The 22,396-nt window shown below is 33.8% G+C and overlaps 1 protein-coding gene across 1 annotated transcript in view; it reads left to right on the top strand.

Annotated features, from left to right (window-relative positions):
* Positions 1–22,396, top strand: part of GPRC6A (G protein-coupled receptor class C group 6 member A) — a 31,637-nt gene that overhangs the window by 7,144 nt on the left and 2,097 nt on the right. Inside the window, exons 3-4 of the mRNA XM_051993343.1 lie at positions 2,983–3,810; positions 20,617–20,740. Of these exons, the coding sequence (XP_051849303.1) occupies positions 2,983–3,810; positions 20,617–20,740 (952 nt within the window). The remainder of the gene's footprint in view (positions 1–2,982; positions 3,811–20,616; positions 20,741–22,396) is intronic.

Below are 22,396 nucleotides of genomic sequence, written 5' to 3'. Positions count from 1 at the left end.
TGGCTACTTCCAGCCTTTAAGCTGGAAAATTCAAGCTTTTTTTTCTACAATCTTTCCTTTGGTTTTCTAGTCAACAAATACCTAGGCCTAGCCATACTTGTTTAAGGCTTACTTAGCCTTAAAATAAAATATACTATGAATTAAAGTTAGGGGACATTGTGCTTTTTTTTCAATTTTTTTACATTTTTATTTAAAGTTTCAGGTTCCAAATTCTATTCCTCACTCATTCATTCTTCTCCCCACTCACCAGAGATGGTAAGCAATCAGATGTAGATTATTCATGTGCAATAAAGTAAAACATTTCTATATTAGTCCAACTGTACAAAAACACTCGAATAAAAGGAAAAATGAAAGAAAGCAAAAAATAGCATGCTCAGATCTGTAGTCAAAATAATAGTTCTTTTTCTAGAGGCAGATGCCTCATAGTCATTTGGGATTGTCTTAGATCATTGTAGTGCTGAGAATAGCTAAGTCATTAACAATTCTTCATCAAACAATATTGCTGTTACTGGTTATAATATTCTCCTGGTTCTGTTCACTTCACTTTGCATCAGTTCATGTAAATCCTTCCAGATTATTCTGAAATCTTCCAACTTGTCAGTTCTTATAGCACAATAATATTCCATTATAATCATATACTTCAGCTTGTTTAGCTATTCCCCAAATGATAGTCAACTCTTTGATGTCCAATTCATATCTACTACCAAAAAAAAAAAGCTGCTAGAAATATTTTTGTACAAATAGGATCTTTTCCCTTTTTGGATGTCTTGATTTTTATAATTTTATAGCTCTTTGGACAGTTCCAAATGGCTCTCCATAATGGTTGGGACATTTCACAATTCTATCAACAACAGTGCATTACTGTCCCAATTTTCACACATCTCCTCCAACATCCAACATGTTCCTTTTTTTGACATATTAGCCACTCCAATAAGCATGAGATGTAACCTCAGAATTGTGTTAATTCACATTTTTTCTGATCAATGGGGCATTTTATATGACTATAGATAACTTTGATTTTTCTGTCTCTGAACTGCCTGCTCATATCCCTTAAGGTTAATATGCTTCTTTAGGAAAGTTGCTAAACCTCTATTCCAAGTTAGCAGGTTTTCATGGTCTGCTGAGGGCTGATTCCATTGTAATGATTATATTCTATGCCCACATACTTACAAGTCACCAGAAATGAATGTCTGGGTAAAATAAAACCCATCTCTTCCCTAGATCCTTCAGTAATCCTTTGTTAATAAGTAGGACAGTGTTAAGGAAAGGGTCTAGATAGACTAAATAGTCCAAGATGTGAACATTTCAATCTCAGCTTGCTTAGCATGTTCTGGTTTTTGTTACTTCAAGGGACATATGATGGTTAAGGCAAGACAATGTCCCTATGAAAGCACCTACTTAAATGCTATGGTATTCACTTGTACTATTAATATAGACCAAGATATAATTTATATATAAATAGATATATATTTATATAGAGAGAGATATAATTTCAAATATATTCTAAGTAAAATATGAGGGAAACTTTTAAATATTTCATAAAAACATTTTAAGAATAACAAATTATTTTCCCTAAAATACTTTTTCCGTAAACAGCTTTTTGGAAACACATTATTTTCTTATTGGATAAAAACTCAGAGCTTCATGCTATGCACTAAATCTGGAATGATAACATTTTATTATGCATTTGACATTCCCATGACATTTTCCTTGGCAAAGAAGTATTGATGGGCACTTTATTCTCTATTTAACTTTTTGTTTTTATGGAACCACCAAGAGAAAGCTTTCTCTGTATTTCCACTCAGGAATCACTTATATTAAAAAAAAAAGTCAGGCACCAACAAATATGTATTGACTTGCAAGATCTCATCAAATAAAATTCCCTAAAAACATACATATATACATACATACACACACACACATGTACGCATGTACATGAGTATAACTACAGTTTTAAAATCTTCATAAAATGTAATAATCAGAATTTTAAAGCAAGGCTAGTATTTTGTATACATTATGAGTATAAAAACAAATCTATTTGACAGTATAGATGGAAAGAATCAGAACATAAACAAGGATTTACTATCTACATACTCTCTGCTCAACACACTGGTAGATACTATAGGTAGGGTTTTTTAAACTTTTTCCCACTCACAATTCCTTCTCATGCAAGGAAATTTTTATGCAATCCCTGGTATATAGGTATATAAAATAGATGTATAAGTAAAACATTTACTGATAATAAATCATAAAGGAATTTATTTTTTAAACAATTGTTTGGTATACATATAATTTTACTATTTATTAAAGATGAAAGCAAATTTGCATGCTAATGAGGGATATGCTTGTCTAAGAATTAAATCTTGGGGGGCAGCTAGGTGGTGTAGTGGTTAGAGAACCAGTTCTGAAGTCAGAAGGACTTGAGTTCAAATGTGTCCTCAGACACTTAATATGTCCTGGCTGTGTGACCTTGGGCAAGTCACTTAACCCCCAATCACCTCAGCAAAAATTAATAATAATTAATTAATTAAATCTTGGGGGAATATTTTATATCTTTTACTGTTGCCAAATTTTTGATGACCCCCACATTTAGTTATACAACATGACCCACAATTTAGGAACTTTGCTATAAAGGATATTTTGAAAAAGTAAATGATAATGTCACTTCTCTCAAGGAATTTAAAACCTAATGAGGGATAATGTTTTAGCACATATAATTTTGTCAAACAGAGAAAATAAGTTTTTTTTTTTTTTAAGAAATTACATTTGATATTCAGGTGCTAAATGGTTTGTAGTCTCTGGCTATAGTAAAAATTTGGAGGAAGAGTTCAGTAAAGATTGAGTTTCATTGGGGTAAAAGACCTTGATGGAGGAGATGAGAAAATTAAGGTGAAGAAGAGTTAATGTGACTTCAGAGCATCTAACAGCCACTTGGGATTCACCATCTATTCACTGTAACTGAATTGTTTGGTCCACTTTTAGGTAAGCTATGCTTCCACAGCAGAAATCCTAAGTGATAAGGTGCGCTTTCCTTCTTCTTTTCGAACTGTGCCCAGTGACTTCTATCAAACCAAGGCCATGGCACATTTGATCCAGAAATCTGGGTGGAACTGGATCGGCATCATCACCACTGATGATGACTATGGACGCTTAGCACTTGGCACATTTGGAACACAAGCCTCAGCAAACAACCTGTGCATTGCATTCAGAGAGATCCTCCCAGCTTTCCTCTCTGATAGTACCATTGAGGTCAGGATCAATCAGACACTTGAAAAAATCATGGAGGAAAGGCATGTCAATGTCATCGTGGTCTTCCTAAGGCAGTTCCATGTATTCAACCTTTTTAATAAGGCCATTGAGAGGAATATAAATAAGGTCTGGATTGCCAGTGATACCTGGTCAGCAGCTGTCAAGATCAGCGCCATTCCAAATGTCAAACGCGTTGGCAAAGTAGTAGGGTTTGCATTTAAAGGTGGAAACATGTCTTCTTTTTATGACTTCATCCAAAATCTACACTTAATGCCTAATGAAAACAACAAACTTTTAAGTGAATATATCATGCTCTTGTCATCCTGTTCACATGTCAAGGACAATGATTTGAATTATTGTATTGCCAACTATTCTCGGGAGAACTGGAACTACAAGATGGTAGAAAGCAACTTCTCCCTGAGAAACAGTTTCCTATTGGATAATGCTGAGCCAGGCCATGTCCATAGTGTTCAGCTTGCTGTATCTGCTCTTGCTTATGCTATTCAGGATCAATGTAGAGACCGAAATTGCCAGAATCCAGCTGCATTTCAACCTTGGGAGGTACTGTAACTGTATATCCAATTCAATTATTTCACAATTATTCTTGCTTCTGTTTTTTTTTCCTTTATTTTATTATGGTCTAGGTTTGTCTGGTATTTTGCCCTTCATAGAAAGAAAATATATTTTGCATGGTTGAATCATCTCCCATAATTTTTTTTTTGTCTTAGCATTAATAGAGACACATGAATAGGGACAGGGACTGAACTTGTAATTCCATTGGTATTAGAAACTTAGTGTCAAGACAAGGTTGAAACACAAGTTTTCTCAAATTCAATGCTCTATCTACTATGATATTTCAAAAGAGTAAATAAGCCATGGAAGAAATATACATTTGTCTTTACTTTCCTTTCTGAAAACGTCTAACTGGGAGGAATTAAAATTAAAATCTAATTTGAATCATGAAACTGTGATTTTTTTTAAAAAATACATGAATGTGAATGATAATGTAACTTATGTCTTTGGAAAATGACAGCAATTTTCTCTAATATTTCTAGCTATGTGTTTGGATTCAGCTTGTATGTCTTGGGATAGAACTTACTTGAATACCTTAAAAGATCCAAAATACAACAGTGACGATACTTTTTTTTCCTACCAGAACAGATTACATGCCCTCTAAGCTGTAGTAGACAATCTTCATGAATTGCTGTGGCCAAATTAATTCATTGTTGTCCAACTTTTTGATGATAAGCCCTTCCACACTTAGTCTATCATCAGTCCATTTTTGAAACCTTTCTAGCTTGGTAAGTCAAGTCAGCAAGCACTATGTAGAGTAACCAACATTTGGAATAAAAATAGCTTCCATTTATAGGGTGATTTAGCATTTGCAAAGGACTTTGCACATTCTATTCCATTCTACTCTCAACAAAAACATCTTCCCCTCCTTTTTACTGACCCCCCCAAAAAATATGACAACACATTCTATAAATGTCAATGTATATTAGCTCGGGGATCTAATACAAACTTCTCAGTTTGACATTTAAAACTCTTCATACACATAGCTCTTCCTAACTTTTTATCCTTGTAGATTACTCCCCACCATGTAACAATTCAATTGTACTGGCCTATTTGCTGTTCCTTACACCATATATATTCCATCTCCTTTCTCTGCAGAATTATACTATCTTCTATGAATACTGGCTGTCCTCTGTATCAAAAATACTGCTCCTCCTTGCTTCCCTCTCACAAAATAATCCTCTGGCTTTCTTCAAGATTCAACTCATGTTCCCTTTTGGAAAGAAAAAAAAGTACTAAGCAATAAAAAAAAACTTTAAAAATGAAAATAAGATATTTTAACTCTTTTGACCTCAACCTGAAGAGTCCAATCTTACCCATTTTCTTTCTATCCACTTTTTACTTTAGCATTTAAACTCATTTTTCAAAATCCCAGATTGAACATCCTAGAGCAGCAGCTTACATAAATCAGGACATGGAAAAGTCAAAGGAAAATATTAAAATTATAATACTTACTTGAATTAACTAGCTTGAATTCCTTGTTCTCACCTTACAAATATAAGGCTTTTCAGAGAATGAAATTAAAATTAAGAAGGAATTACTAAGGCTAGAAGTGCAGATCATTTTTTGATTGCATCCTAGCAATTCTCAATTCTCAACCAACTTTTGTTTTGTTTCATTTTTCCTAATGGCATCACACTCCTTGCCATGATGCAACTAGATACACTAAACATTTAAGTTTTTAACAAAGTAGAATTCCCAGAAGTCTGGCCTTTATTACTAAAGCCTTGAGAGTCATCTTCTGCATTTATTTCCCCAAGATTTCCAGCAAAAGAGGCAAATTTACATACTGATTTGCCATTGTGAATTAAAGACGTGTAGGAAGCAAATGGAAAGTGGAGTAGCAATTGGGAATTATGGTGTGGGAAAAGAGTTGGATGGAACAACTGAAGAAATTCAGGGCATGCTAATATGCTGTGATATGCAATTGTATATATAAAATTACAAATAGAGGATATTTATTTGAAGTATTATATTGCCAATATTCTCGGGGAATTGGGTCTATCATGGGGTGGGAAAATAACTTGAGAAACAACTTCTTATAGAGCCCAAAATGGTTTTGACCTTTACTCTTACTTTTTCCTTCATTTATTCCTTGATACTTGCAATGTGGGTAGAATTCAGATTAAAGCAAACAACAGATGTAGCTAGGTAGCATAGTGTGACAGATATAGAATTAGAAAGACCTGAGCTTAAATGTCATCTCAGAGACTCGTTGTGTAAACCTATATGAGTCACTTACCCTCTTTCAGCCTCAGTTTCCTTATCTATAAAATAGCACCTACTTTACAGGGTGATCATAAGTATCAAATAAGTTAATATATGTAAAGCATGGTATAGATGCTATCTATTATTACCATGCTTTGCTTTCAGATAGATCCAGTTTTTCTCTCTGACGGTATCATCAAGGTATGTATTTAAGTTCATATGTATATATGTGTCCATGATTGTATGTAGGTATGTATATGAGTATGTAAAATATGAATGCTTCAAAGCAGTGCATTTGGAGGTATTTAATTTTTGAAGAGAATGGTGTTGATTTGATCACAGCAATTCACAATCCCCCAATTTTAATAAAAATTTAGAACTGGATTTGCCTCGTTCAATAGAATTGTGTTAAATCAATGTGTGATTTGTGAACAACACACAAAACTGAAAAGGAAAGTAACACAAATAGTAACACTAAAGTATCAATGACAAATAGATCTTTTAATCTTTAATCAGCGATATTGCATTTTGTTTGTATTTATATCTTTGTCATATTCTAAATTATATTAAAACTATATCTTGCCCATTAAATTATAAATCCCTTGAGGACAGGGAAAGGCTTATTTACCTTTTTATTGCCTCTAAACCTAACATGGTGAATCTTTAATAAATATTTGTTGAATGAGTCAGTCTGCTAATGATTCATTAACTCAAATGAATCTCTAATCGACAAGATTCCTGGCAGCATAACAAAGTGATCTGGGAGTGAAAAAAAAAAATTAAGAAGTATGGGAAGAGCACTTAAAGCATTTGAGAATGAAGTCCACAATAGATATGTGAACTCATAATATACTGATGGACAAAATAGAAGGATATGATCCAAATAATGGTACAGTGAAGTAAATTTTAAATCATTTGGACAAATAGACCCAAAGAAGGTTGATTAATGGATTAAAGGAATGATATCCAGTAACATACTATGGAACCTGGTCCTTGACCTTATTCTTTTTAATAGTTTGTCAGTGAATTGAATAAAACTTTGCCAAATGTGGAGATGATACAAAGGAAAAATAGTTAATATTCTGGATGACAAAATCATGATCCAAAAAAATCTTGAGACTGAAATAATATACCAAATCTAATAAAATGAAATACTAAGGATAAATGGAAAACTCTACCTTTTAGTGAAAGAATTCATGGGAGTAAAAGACCAAATAGAAATTTATGTGAAAAAAGATCATGGAATTTTGGTGGTCTAAATCTCAACATGAATGAATGTAATGTAATAGAAATCAAAAGGATTTAATGCAGCCTTAGTTTTCATTGATGGAAATGCTTTATTAAAACAAGAAAATAGATAAATCAGTTCAATAAGCAATATTTAATAAGCACTTACTATGTTCCATTCATCATGCCAAGTGATGGGGTTACAAAGACAAAAACAAAGCAATCCTTCTCAACAAAGAGCTTACTATATCAGAAGAGACAACATGTATATCTACAGATATGTAAAACTATATATCAAACTGATACAAGGTGATTTTTTCCCCAAGAGGAGGGAAGTAACAAGTGAGAGAATAAAAAAAGATCTCATGGAGAAGACAGGATTTAAACTGAGTCATGAAGGAAACTAGAGTTTCTAAGAGACAGAGGTGAGGAGAAGTATATTCCATTCCTGGAGGATAGCTAGTGAAAGACTTGGAAATAAGAAATGAAACTCCATGTATGAGGAACAACAATAGGTTAGTTTGATGGGATTATAGGAAGAATGAAGAAATATAATCTGCCATTAGGCTAGATAATACTCTTAATAATATTATTTGCATATTAGCTACTATCTTTAGCAATACATTAAAACTGTAAGTACCATGTTCTAAAAGGTATATAGACAAACCTATGAATATCAGGAGGAGGGTGACAGTGAAGAATATGGGATACAAAACCATGTCATTTCCTAAGTGATCATAAATATAAATTATTATCTTAATGATGGTCTAAATACAGTAATCCTGTGATTAGTACAATTAATGACTTCCCCTGAAGTAGTTGCATATATTCAAATTTGAATTACATAAATAAAATATAATCACTGGTTCCAGTCCAATGTAAATAGATAGTGAGAATTTGAATGATTCATCTATTTTAAGAAATTCATTATTTGAACTAACTGAAACTTAGCTATAATGATACTAGAACTCTGATGACATTATATGGAGGCTCTCAATTCTAAGAGACTTTCTTACTGAGATCTCACGATAGCCCTAAACTGTCAAGAGAATTGTAGATATTTTTTACCATTCTGAACCAGGTCAATTCCCTGGTGATTTATATCCAATATTGGGAGGGGAAATGAGAAACATTTGGATCATTAAACAGTTAATGAAAGGAGATTCACTTAGCCATAACCAGAGGACATTCAATAAGATAGGTATTGGAATTCCATGAGTTGATTTAGCCAAGCAAAGCTCTTATCACATCCACCAGTCAAGAATCTAAGAATCCCTCCAGATATTCCTCATGGCTGCTTCATACTAAGGATAAGAAAGTGTCAATAAACTGACTCACTGGTCTACTGAGCCAACCAAGTATCAAGAAATTTACCTTTTAAGGAAAAACTAGCCTAGCATGCACATAAGGGGGGGAACAAACAACTTCTCTTACTACACTGTGATTCTGGAATTCTCCAATGTGCATAATGATAACAAGGCACCTGGAGTTGAGAAGAATCATCTGTGAATATGAAAGCTCTAACAAATATCTAGCATAGTATAGCTTCCATTTGCACAGCACAATTATCTATTTTCTCATCACAGCAATTTTATATATCCTCCTAACAATTCTGTATCACAATTGGATCAGATCATTTCATTCCCTATATGATTAGCAAACAGAGGCCCAGAAGTTAAGCAAAGTGATAGCTATTAGCAAGTATTAGAACTGAGCCTAGATTCCAAAGCCTACAATTATCTAGTCTCTGGCTCCTTCCATTTCTCCACATTGAGTTCCTTCTTCTGCCACTGATGAAGGCAACCATTTTATGAGAACATTTAGGTTATAATTAAAGGTCCTGAAGCAACTAGAATTTCTGATAAAATGTTGCTGGAAACAAAATGTATGATAAGTTACAATAAGGATATGATTAGAGATTCTCTTCCTCTTTAGTAAAAAGTGCTAATAAATATTGATGTTCTCTAACAATTGCAGGAAGGTGAGACAAGAGGCCATAATAATGTATAGACTAGATAATTAATCAATCAACAAGTATTCCTTAAGCACTTTCTATCTTCCAGGCACTATGCTAAGAGTGCTGATAATACAAAAATAAAAGTGAGATAGTCCCTGTCCTTAAGGAACCTACATTCCACTAGAAAATGCAACATGTTCTCAGATAAGTAAATGTAAGGCTGTGAAGGGTGGAGTGATAACTAGAGAAAGCAGGAAAGAATATACATGAACTGAGCCTTGAATTGAGCTAGAGATTTTAAAAGGTATGGAGGTATGGAAGAAGAGTATTTTAAGCATGAAGGGAACCCTATGGAAAGGCATGGAGGAAAGAAATTAAATGTCGTGTAAAGGGAACAGCAAATTGTCCAGGTAACATGGTGCACAGATCATAAGGGAGAGAAATGTTTAAGCAACCTGAAAAGATAGAAGGGAGTCAGATTATGTAGGACTTTAAATTTCAAACTAAGAAGTTTGCACTTCATTGTATAAGCAATGGGGAACCATTTAAGTTTCTTGAGCAGATGAGTACAATAATCAGCCTTATGCTTTAAGAATATTAATTTGAGAGCTATGTAGAATATAGTTTATAAAAATGAGACTGTAAACAGGAAGACTAGTTATTATTGTTCTACTATTATAGACCAATTATCATTGGTCTATCTATTGCAATAATTCAGGAGAGAAATGATGGTGGCTTTAATGAGAGGAGAGGAACTGAGAGACATTGAGAAAGTAGAATCTATGATACTTGACAACTAAAAGGAGTTAATTGAGAATTAAGAGTTGAGTATGGCCTTTAAGTTACCAACCCAAGTGCCTGGATATATGGTGGTACAATAAACAGAAAAAGTGGAAGAGAAGAATAAAGGCAGTTGGATGGCTCAATGGATAAAGAGTGCGGGTCTGGAGTCAGGAAGATCTGAGTTCAAATCCAGCCTCTCACACTAGCTTTATGTGACTCTGGGTAAATCACTTAATCTCTGTTTGCCTTAATCCACTAGAGAAGGAAATGGCAAACCACTCCAATATCTTTGCCTAAGAAACTCCATGATCAGTATGGCTGCCTAGGTCACAAAGAGAGATAGTTTAGAGAAAAAGAAAAATGAGCTGTATTTTGCATGTGTTGAGTTTGAAATACCTAGTAGATGTCTAGATAAAAAATATACAGCAGTTGAAGATGTGGAGTTAGAGGTCAGGAATCAGATAACAACTGAATATGGAAATTTGGCAGTTATGCCCCTAGAAATGGCAACCAGGTCCATGTAAGTTCTGAGTTGCCATGAAATTTCTAAGAATGTGAAGAATTTATAGTCCATTAAAATCACTTGCTTTTTTTCCCTTGGAAACTATTATCTAGTCAGGCCTTCCCAATCCAATACATATAGAGTTAGTTTCTAATATCCAAATGTAAAACTTTACATTTATCTTCATTAAATGTCATTTTGTTAGATTTACCCAATCATTCTTGTCTTATTACAGTCTTTTTGAATACTAATTCAGTCATCCAATATAATAGTACTCCATACAACTTTGGGTCATCCACAAAGTTTTAAGCATGATATTTGTAGGATACTATCACTTCTTTAAGAAATTTTCTTTTTTATATGCAATATTTTGGATTAAAGGAGTACCAAAAAAGTGTTTGGTGAAAAGAAAAAATTAAACCAACCAGTAAAGAATATAAGGTAATATTGTCTCTGTCACAGATGAACATTTTGATGTCTGAAAGGAGTAGAAAAAGAATTTTGGTTTACCAAAAACTTCTAAAACATGTGTAGGAAGAAATAGTTTTCAGATGGGATTTGAGTAGTTTGAAACAGAAAATAAATTGTGGCATAAATATGACTCAATCGCTTTATAAAAGTTGTAGGGTGATGCCTTCTTTATATGTGAACAGTTTGATGGTTTAAAAGGGAAGAAAAAGAACTTTTATTTATTATAAACTATATACATGAGTACAAAGAAACACAGTTTCAAGAATACAAAATGAAATGGAGAGTCATGTTGAGAACTTAAGAGTTTCAGGGCATCATGGTCATTCAGAATATTTACATAAATCTTTAATAACATCAAAGGAGAGAGAGAGAAAGAGAGACAGAGACAGAAACAGAGGGACAGAGAAAGGGAAAAGGAGAGGGAGAGAGAGAGAGAGAGAGAGAGAGAGAGAGAGAGAGAGAGAGAGAGAGAGAGAGACATATAATGTCTGAATTGTGATCTTTAACAGACTGCTGATTTCTTAGGAAGAATTTTGTGAGTTTTTAACATTTAGCAAAAGGTGAGTCACTGAGGACCAGGGGACTCTGAAAAGATCAGAGATAGGAAACTGAAACTGAAGAGGGAAGAATTACAAAATTATTATAAATATTGAAGACCAGCAAGTGATCAAAAGCAGCTTGAAGATTTTCATTAAGGAGCTGCATCAGAAAGTCAGCAGAAGACTCTATGATTCTCTAGTGGTGATGAGAAGCACAATCTCATTGTACAAGAGCTTCAGTTTCAGATAGCGCATTTCTCTATCACTTAAAGTTTAAGGGAGATAAAACCTCTTAAACTTGTTGCTATTTGCTGCCCCCATTTGGTTTGGAAATAAAAGGCATAGAAGTGAAAGGTTTTTCAGTCACTTTGTTGATGTTGACAATATAAGTGGTGAATGGAAAGGTGGTTAGACTTCTCTATCTTATTCAAAAAATCATTTTGAGCTCTTTTCTAAGACTTCTGTTGAAATTAGACAACTAAGAATTCTCACTGAACTGGTTTGTTTAGTCCACCAATAACCAATCAGATGAGTAGTTCTTTGACTAAAGGGCAACTGCTATCAAAATTAAGAGGTAATACTTTCTTAAAGATAATTACAAGTTGAAAGAGTTTATAAATGCTGTATCAAATTCAAATATAGAAGAGAGAAAGTGATGGAGATCCAGACAAGCAACTACCAGAAAAGTAGCTCCAAGTGATGAAACTGTTCCTGAATAAACTGATGACATCAAAGTCTGAAGTCTGAGGTGTGAGCACATGTTTTCCTCTCATTTGTTTCCCTGATGTACTCAGATGGGAGAATATGGTCCAGGTATATGCATATATTGTAATGTATTTTATTGCTCATGCCATTGACATATGAGTGCCATTCAAATATAGGTTTCTGTGATGTTTTAATTATTTCTTCTGCCTTATTGATATGTAAGTTATGTTTAAACCTAAAAGTGTCTTCATTGCAAGTATGTGGTAGTAGAAATGCATCAGTAGGGCTAAAATGATATGTCGAGATTTCCCCCTAAAAAGAAATATTCTGATCTAAAAAAATTTGAATCTAACCACAAGGTAATAATCCTCTGGGAGCACAAACCTGCCATTGTGACAGCAAGTTGGAATACAGTAAGCCAACCCAAAGAATAAGTTATTATCTCTACATCTAGGTAAAAGGTATGAGGTGCTAAACCATAAATGGGCCACCCACTTGGGTGCAACACATTCCTTTATCTAAGGCACTGAGAAACACGAACTGCACAAATTCAAGACAAAATGCCCAAGGCATTTTACCGAAGACCTCCCCTCCATGACAACATTGATTCATTATCATAACTGTTTGGATCTGGTGACTTAATCAATCCCTGAAATAAAATACCTGTTTGTTTTAGAAAATAATATTGAATGTTGGTAAGAAAAAATACCATGAACTAAACCACTTAATGGTGTTATATCTGTCTTCTCAGAGAAAAGCAATTTGTGGGGAAAAGGGGTTAATATACCCCAGTAAATCATACAGTGATATAATTTATATCAGTATATGTCTTATGGTTTTGAAATACATAGTTTAAGTGTTGAAATTTGGCAACATAAATGTAAGAGAAAATAACTACCTGTAATATATAGAACAATAATAATCAGGATTTACCATAAGTAATGCTTTTTATAGCTGAGAAGTAATATGTTTTGTTCACCTAGATATTTTTTCCCATGGAATCAAACAAGCAACATATTTACTCTAGCTTATTTATATTACATAAATGTTATCACTATTTATAGAACACACAATAATCAAATCTTTACCTCCTTGAAACCTAATTAAATTCTGGAAAAATAAGTAACAATTACAATTCAAACACAAGAGTGGAAACGGATATAATTAGTAAACAACTAAGTCAATGGACCTTGTGTGTATTTATTATTTTAGAATGAAAAAGGAAGAAAATTTATGCCCAGATTTTAGCAAGTATTGCAGGCAGAATGTAAATTATTCTTTTCCTCTTTTTTATTTCTTTGAAAAATATTTTGTCTGCTATTTCTGAGGGCCCACCAGAACTTCAAATAGAAATTTTTTTTATGTTAGGGCAAGTACCACAAACTATGCCTTCCATAGGAGAGGGTAAAAAGATGAGTAAAATGGGATGGAGGAAGCTCTCACTCCAAACTTTCCATCTGATAATTTCCTAGTTTATTTTTCCTTTCGAACTAGATACTAAGTGCCATTGTTTCTACTCTGCTGAAGGAATACAAGTGCTGTCAGTACTCTCTAACCTTGAGACTCAGGGGTCCTTCTGTTAGGTAGTTATGGCTCTGGATCTCAGATCTGGTCTATTGTTCCTCTAGATTGGTACTAATTACCCAGTGAGGAAACAACTCAGAATTGACAGAGCAAGGGCCCCCAACTTGCCCAAGCTCTTAAGAGATCATTGGCAAGAGTGTCCAGTCTATATATCTATTCATGAGCACTTGTCTCAGCTGCTCAGTAGTTTGCTGTCATATTAAAACAAATGAAATCCAGAAGATGGACTTGGAAGTGGCTATGTAGTAAAATACTTGAAGGTAAAGTTATATTATAATCAATAATACCACAGATAGGGTTTTACTCAAAATAGTCACATTTAATTATATTGCTCATATTTCTTTTATTCCATCATATGTTTCATTTCAGAAGAACATAATTTTGAGATCTTTATATAGGATTAAAGACCTTTTAAAAATATATGTTAGTTACTGACAATGAAACTAGAATTTATTCTCTCTTACAATATAGAAATATAATGATAATTCACCACTATACAATGCTTTAAAGTTAGCAAATTGCTTCCTTTATGACCTGTGATGTTGTTGTTCATTCTTCATTTTCAAAAAGCCCCTGTGACATCACAAGGGTGATGTCTTGCCTTTCAAGTGAATTGGATTTAAGTGAGAGAGAGCTGCACAAAGTCATCAATCTCACTCTCTCTTCTAGAGTTATCAAAGTCCAGTGGCAAGACAAAGTCAAGGCATAAGTAGTATATCTAATAACAAGGGCACAATATGAGAGTTAAACAGAAGTCATAGATTCTATTTCTAGCTCTACTACTAATTACATGTGACCCTAGGAAAGTTTCTTCATCTCTCTGGGAATAATTTTCTTCATCTTCAGAATCTAAACACTTTTTATTATATCATACTATACTTATTAAAAATGTCTGGTATTGCATTGAGATAATATAGGTATTAAAATGCTATCCATTTTGGGTTTTTTTACATAGTTACTTGAAGCACTTCAAAATGTGAAATTTACTGATGGAGATAGTGAATTTCAATTTGATTCACAAGGGGACATTAACACTGGATATGATGTTCTGCTTTGGAAGGAAGTCAATGGACACATGACCATTATCAATATGGCAGAATATGATTCAGAAAAAGACGTTTTCATTTTTAAAGACAGTGAAACTGAAAAGGAATTCAGGAATCTAAAGGTATTTTAATGCTACTCTATACCATAGCACCCATTAGATTGAATTATGCCTAATAGACTATTTTAAACAACATTAGAGTTTAAACAATATTCCTTATTTAATGTTCATTTCCATTATGAAAATACAACTGAAAAAGATGTTATTTTCTTTAAGGAATATTAGTAACAATGCTTATAATAATAACTGATGCCGATATTACTCTTTGAAGTTTACAAAGTACCTTACACCATAAATGAATAAAAGAAAAACATTTTTTAAAACTGTCTTATGTGGCAAATGCATGCCAAGTTTTGGGGGTGCAAATACAAAAGGTAACCCCTTCTCTCAAGAAGTTTTCATTCTAATAGAGGGAAATAAAACATATTGTTGGGGAGGGAGAAGAAGAGATTTATAAGGAAGGGAATTTTTTGGTTTGGGAAGTTATCTGGATAATGAGGAAAACCATAAGAGAATTGATTAGCATCCCTTCCTAGTAACAATGGTAGTATTGATTTTGATTACAATTCCAGAGCTGGAAAGCAAAGAGGATGGAGTGAGAGATATACTCCCAATGCAGTAAGGCAAATGAAAAGAAGTTGCCTGAAGTGATTCATGGCTTTGGCTAACTAAAGGTGGTTGGCTATTATGATACACTCACAAATCATCCCTCATCTCATGCCCTAATAGCAATTCTATGATATAGGTTCTATAGGTATCATTATCCCCATTTTACATGTGTGAAAACTAAAGTACTGAGAGATAAAATTATTTGCCCACAGATAGATTTAAACCCTGGTCTTCCTAATTCCAAATGTTTAAAAAAAACAGACAAAACAAATGAACCATAATATTGATGTTATATTTTTCTTTTCCAAACTTGCATTTAAGAAGAGGGTCAAGAGCTACCACTGGAAAAAATATTTGTTTCATTCATTCACCAAAAATTTTTTGTATTTAGCTCAAATTGCAGAGGGATATTTAGATTTGATCCAAAAGGAGGAAAAATCTTAACTGTTTATTATTACTAATAAAAAAGGCTACTCCTGGGAGTCTTCGAGGAAAGAACAAATGACTACCTGTCAGGTGTGTTCTATGGTGGATTCCTACCTAGATAGAGGACAGAGTTCTAGATCTGTAATCACAAAATCTTGAGTTCAAATCCAGTTTCAGAGACTTTCCTATGTGACCCTGAGTAAATCATTTAACCTTTCAAACTCTGAGATAATATAAAGCACTTTCCCAACTTCATGACACTATTTTAATATTAACTTTTACTTTTAATATATGATGTAGGACTAGCTGGTCTGAGGTCCCTTCCAATTCAGAAGTTCTAAAATTCTGTAAATAGTCTATGTGCTTCCGAAAGATTTATCTTTATTATGGTTTTCTGATAATAATAGTCAAGTACACAGCAATTGATATTTAAGTAACTAAAATCCCACCAGGTAAACTAATCTTATCTTTGTAAGCCTCCTTTGACCCCTCTTCTTACTGTTTTAATTAGGATTTTCCAGAAAATAATTTCTAGGAAATAATCTATCTTTAATTCTCCTGAAATTTTAAATTTACTGGATGAGTGAGAGGTAGAGGTGAAATATAAATCAGGGATTATTCTGGGGTGCAGGGAATGTGCCTTGGGCAGCTAGTTAGTGATGGAAATTACTTGAAAAAGGAATATGGTAGTATCTTCTCTCCCTATTCTATACATCTTCAACTATTCTTGAATAACATATCTTCTAAACATATCTTGAAAGTATGAACAGGGACAAGGCAGTATCTATGAATTTTTGTTCCATGGGTTGTCACAATGAAAGAATTTAACACCAAGTAGTCAACTTAAAGGTAATAAGTCTCTCTATACTTAGCTAGGCTGGCCCTTGGAAAACAAACATTGTTTGTTGCTGGGGACATACTCAAAGCCTCTCCAACATAATAGAATCTGCCAGAGTTTAGCCTCTGTTGGAATAGTCTTCAAGAATCTAGGATCACCTCCAAACTACAATAAGGCATTAGAACAGACCCTTTTCAGGATCAACTGTCAATCTTCATCAACTAGTTGGGAAGTCAAAATTTCTGTCAATTTGGCCACCAATATATGCTGAATAAACTAAACATAAGAATAAGAATAGAAAGATGATCAAACTTATTTCCTCAATAATTTTTTGCTCTACTTAGTTGAAAAATTATTTTCTGTTTCCTAAGCATGTAACACTTGGATGATATTTTAGTCAGGAGTAATATGTCATGAGTAATCTTGAAATTAGATTTCCTAACACAGATAATCTAAAGTTTACCATAACTGTGTTAAAATGGCAAAAGAAATTATCAGTCAGTATGAAGTCACTGAAATAAGAAATCATCTAAAATCTAAACATATTTTTTCTACAGTCGGGTCACATTCTTCTCCACATAAAAACAGGTGAGTGATCAGTGAAGTGGATTCAGACTTAAATTTATTCTAGTACAATTGTGGTTTCAACAACAAGAATCTCTAGATCACTTTGAAAAAGTTGTATTTAACCTCTAGACACTATTTTCAAGTTAAAATTAATATGTTGAGATTGATTTATCCTGTAGCAAGTAACATGAAGATTTGTAGATTAGCTTATGGAAGATGACTTTAAATGATAAAAAGACTCTAGGAATAAAATGTGGCATAATTGCAAAAGTTAAAGAATACCAACAGAGTATCAAAGCATTGAATTAAATATAATTTTATTAAATTCAATAGACATAAATTCTTATATAGGGGATATAAAGTTAAATACTAATTTTCCTGAAAAATATTTGGAAGTTTAAGTGAAGTAAAACTCAAAATGAGTCAGCAACATGATGTGGCATCCAATGAAGTTAATGTATAATAATAATGTATAATAAATTACAGTAATATCCAAATTCAGAAATTTTTCTTTCTCCTCCTCTTCCTTCTACTCTTTCTCTCCTTCTCTTCCTCCTTCCTGGATTTATGACTTCCTTACTGATCAGGTACACAGACCTCAACTGTAACTTATAGTCTTGTTCTAGTTTTCGTTCTTTTTTTTTTTTTTTTTTTTTGCAAGGCACATAACTAAGAAGTATTATGTGTCACACTGGATTTGAACTCAGGTCCTCCTGATTCTAGGGCTGGTGTTCTATCTACTGCATACCTAGCTACCCTAACTTATAGTCTTTTTTCAGTTTCCTGAGATTGTGTGATTGAGTAACTTATCCATGGTCTGAATCAGAGGCAAAATTTAAACCCATATGGAAAATTCCATCTGCATCCAGAGAGAGAAATATTGAGACTGAATGTGGATCGAAGCATAGTATTTTCATCTTTGTTTGATTTTTCTTTTTCATGATTTTTTTCCCTTTTGATCTGATTATTTTTTTCACAACATGCCAAATATGGAAATATGTTTTTAAAAACTATTTAAAGCCATGCTTTCATGAATCCAAAGTTAGACCTTTATCCTCTAGATCATTCTACCTCTTAGTGCCTAAGATAATATCATAAAAAGAAAAATATGTCTAAAAAGCTCTACTTCTAATTCATTTTATAATAGGATTGGCTAGGGACAGCTAGGTAGCATAGAGGATAGAGCACCAGCCCTGAAGTCCGGGGGATCTGAGTTCAAATCTGATTTTGGACACTTAATACTTCCTAGCTGTGTGACCCTGAGGAAGTCACTTAAACCCCAATTGCCTCAGCCAGAAAAAAAATAGCATTTGCAAGTCACTTAACTCCAATTGCCTCAGGAAAAAAATTAGGATTGGCTAGGTAGCACAATGGATGGAACACCAGGACTAGAATCAAAAAGTTTGAATCTAGCCTCCTCCAACATTGTGGCCTTAGGCAGGTCACTTTGTGTGCCTCAGTTTCTTGAAGTGTAAAATGAAGATGATAAATAGCACCTTACTTCTCAGGGTAGTTGTAAGGAACAAATGAAATAAGTCCTTAGCTCAGTGCCTGGCACAAAAAAAAAAATGCTACAAAAATGTTAGCTATTATAATCCTTAATATTCTAGCAATAATAACTTTAAATTTACAAAGTGTTCCCCTCCCCACTACCCTAGAAGTGAAGTTGTAAAAGTATTTTTAGCTCCATTTTACAAATGAGGAAACTGAGACCCAAAGAGATTAAATATCTTGGAACTTTGTGAGCTGAGCCTGTGTCTGACCTGGGACATGAATGCACATCTTCCAACTCCAAAACCACAATGCCCAAGGTGTGTGTGTGTGTGTGTGTGTGTGTGTGTGTGTGTGTGTGGTATAGTTATAGTTATTGTTATAGTTATAGCTATGTAGTTATTATCTTCAGGGTTGGGAACAGAATTTTGAAAGTAACTCCAACTTGTACCTAGAGTGGGATACTTTCACCACTTTAATCTTGACCGTGTTCAAAGATTCACCAGATTTGTGCATATTCTATCTTCAGAACCTTCCTTCCTCCCTTTATCCCAGAAAAAAAAAGTTTATATCACAGAGAGTTCTAGCTTTTTGTGTATGCCATGGACCCTTTCTCAGAATAGTTTTTACATAATTAAATAAAATACTAAATTTTAATTAGAAATTAATGAAAATAAAGTATTATTTTTCCCCATCCAAGTTCATGTACCCTCTGAAATCTATTCACAAATCTTTAGGGTTAAGAATTCCTGATCTATGGGTGATGATCAACTGTGATAGATTTAGCTTTTGTGGGCATACAGTTATTCAAGACAATTCCGATAGACTTTGAATGAAAAATGCCATCTACATCCAGAGAAAGAACTATGGAGACTGAATGTGAATTGAAGCCTAGTATTTTCATCTTTGTGATTGCTGTTGTTTTCCTCTTTCTTGTGTTTTTTGATTTTAGTTTGGATTTTTGTTTCACAAGGGACTAATTTGGAAATGGGTTTAAAATCATTATACAGATGCAAACTATATCAGAGGGCCTTATATTAGAAAATAACTTGTAGTGACTAAAAGGGTCTCAGAGGCTATCTAGTCCAACTGCTTCATTTTACAAATACTGCAACCAAAGGCAAGGTAGGTTAACTAACTTGCCAAAGATCACAGAGATAATTTGCACCAAAGGAGAGAATCCACACCTGGCATTCCTTCCATTGCACCACACTGTGAGTAGGAAGAGAGAGGCTCAGGTATAAATATATTTGATCTCCATTATCACTTTTATTTTTTTCTCCATGTTTTAGTCATTTTTCAGTCATGTCTGATTCTGTACCCCATTTGGGGGTTTTCTTAGTAAAGATATTGGAGTGATTTACCATTTCCTTCTCCAGTTCATTTTACAGATGAGGAAATTGAGGCAAAAGGATTAAGTGACTTATGTAGGGTCATACAGCTAGTAAGTGTCTGAGATCAAATTTGAATTCAAATCTTCCCACTCCAGATTTGGCACTATATCCACTGCACCATTTTATCTGCCCTTATTTCTCTGCATTTGTAAGGCTTTTTAAAGAAGTTAATAATTATGCACACAAAGTTTAAAATATTTGAGAAACTAGATTCCTCCTTTAAAAAAAAATCTTCCTCAGCAAATATTTTGTTTTAGCTTTTAAACTTTGTTTTCAGTCTTCCAATTGTCTTGAAAATGATGTAAAAACATGTCTAAATCTCCAGTAATCATACCTATATCCTAAGTTAAAGCATTGAAAGTATTTTTTCCTTCTATTTTTCCCCTAGCAAATTCAATCTAAATGCTCTAAGGAATGTAGTCCTGGTCAAATGAAGAAAACCACCCAAAGCCGGCATACATGCTGCTATGAATGTGTGAGCTGCCCTGAAAATCATTACAGCAATCAGACAGGTAAGAAAAACATGTCAATTTTCCAAAGACTTCAACTTCTGATACTCCTTTCAAGTCTGAAATTTCTAACACTTTCTTCTAGCTCTCCTAAAACCCCAGTTAAATGTATTTTCCTTTAGTCATAGCTCTCTTTTAGAATAAGGTAGAGACATATCCAGTTAAGGGTAGAAAGAAATATAACTGCCAAGTCAAGATGTTAAAGTGATATAATAACAGTACTTACATCACAGTCTACTTGGAATTGCCACGAAGATAATGAAATAATATTTGTAAAGTGCCTTGAGAACCTTAAAGTGTTATGTTAAAGCCAGCTGTTATTATTTTTATAATCATTATTATTATTCCTTAGATCCCACTGTCTCTCTGGCAACCCCTGAATGACAGGGCTGAGCAAGAGAGCAGCCAAGAGGCACCTGGATGAACAGGCAGGTGTACGTGGGAGATCTTATCATTCTCACCAACCAAGGGTAAAAAATTAAGACTTGAAAGAAGGAACTTTCAACAGGGACAAGGAGGCTGACTCCTGATAGCAGAGAGTTGCTAGTAACTTATTGTTTGTCATTCCTATCTTTAATAATATCTTGGTGATCAGACCAGAATGCAAATTAAAGGATTAGAGTAAAGTCAGTGGCCATCAGAGCTCTAAACGGACAACAATTCACGATCCCAGAAGCTGAACCTAGGAGAGGAGCTCTGCATTATCCTGTTGCCCATTGTGTCTTGTTTATAATGGCAACTAAGCCCCAGAACTGAGACTTGGACTAGACATGGAGAGATAATGTGGTCCAGGCAAGGGGGACATCAAAATCATTTCTTTTTTTTTTTTTTAAACCTGAAGCACTATAAGACATCATAGCACCTCCCTCCTAAGGCTGTTGTTAAGTATCAGATGAAATAATATTTGTAAATAGTTTGCAAACCTTAAAGCCCTATAAAAATGCTATTATTTTTTCTTATCATACCAGTTTAAATAACATATTACAATTGCTTTATGATCTCTTCCCTTTTTCTACAGTAGGAAGTACCAACAGCTCTTACATTCCACCACTTTAATTCACTCTAAATAACTTTAATAAGCACTTAAGTGCTACTACCAAGTGCGAGATGTGAAGTATCTGCCCAATGTCTAATCAGAAAAAAAATTCCAGGCCTAGAAACCAATCCTTTATAGCAGAGGTCTCAAATATGAAGCCTAACTCTTGGACCCATAATATCCCTAGTGGAGCCTAAATCATATTAAAACTTAATTGGGGAAATATTTAACAAAATAAATAAAAATACAATTTTATGTAGTATATATGTGTGTGTGTGTGTGTCTGTATGTCTGTGTGCACACATATGTATATACATATGGATCTTTAAAATTAAGTCAATACACACCTGCAGGGATCCTTACATACAAGTTTGTGGACCCTGCTTCTTTTCAAGTTTGCATTACAGAATTGCTCTATAGCAGTTTTCAGTGTCTAGTAAGGTACAAGGGAACTATATGTAAAGTTCCACTTGGAAGTCTCCTTGTAGTATGGAGGTGACCCTGGACTCTCCAAGGCTTCAGAAAGTACTAGAAAGTACAGATAGGATCTGTACTTGATTTTGCAGGTACTGTCAGAGTTGCTCAGCTAAATTCAAAGACATCATCACCAGGTGGACACTAAG

This window comes from Antechinus flavipes, chromosome 4 (assembly GCF_016432865.1).
Source record: "Antechinus flavipes isolate AdamAnt ecotype Samford, QLD, Australia chromosome 4, AdamAnt_v2, whole genome shotgun sequence".
Taxonomy (NCBI): domain Eukaryota; kingdom Metazoa; phylum Chordata; class Mammalia; order Dasyuromorphia; family Dasyuridae; genus Antechinus; species Antechinus flavipes.
This window is presented reverse-complemented; position numbering and strand designations above follow the sequence as displayed.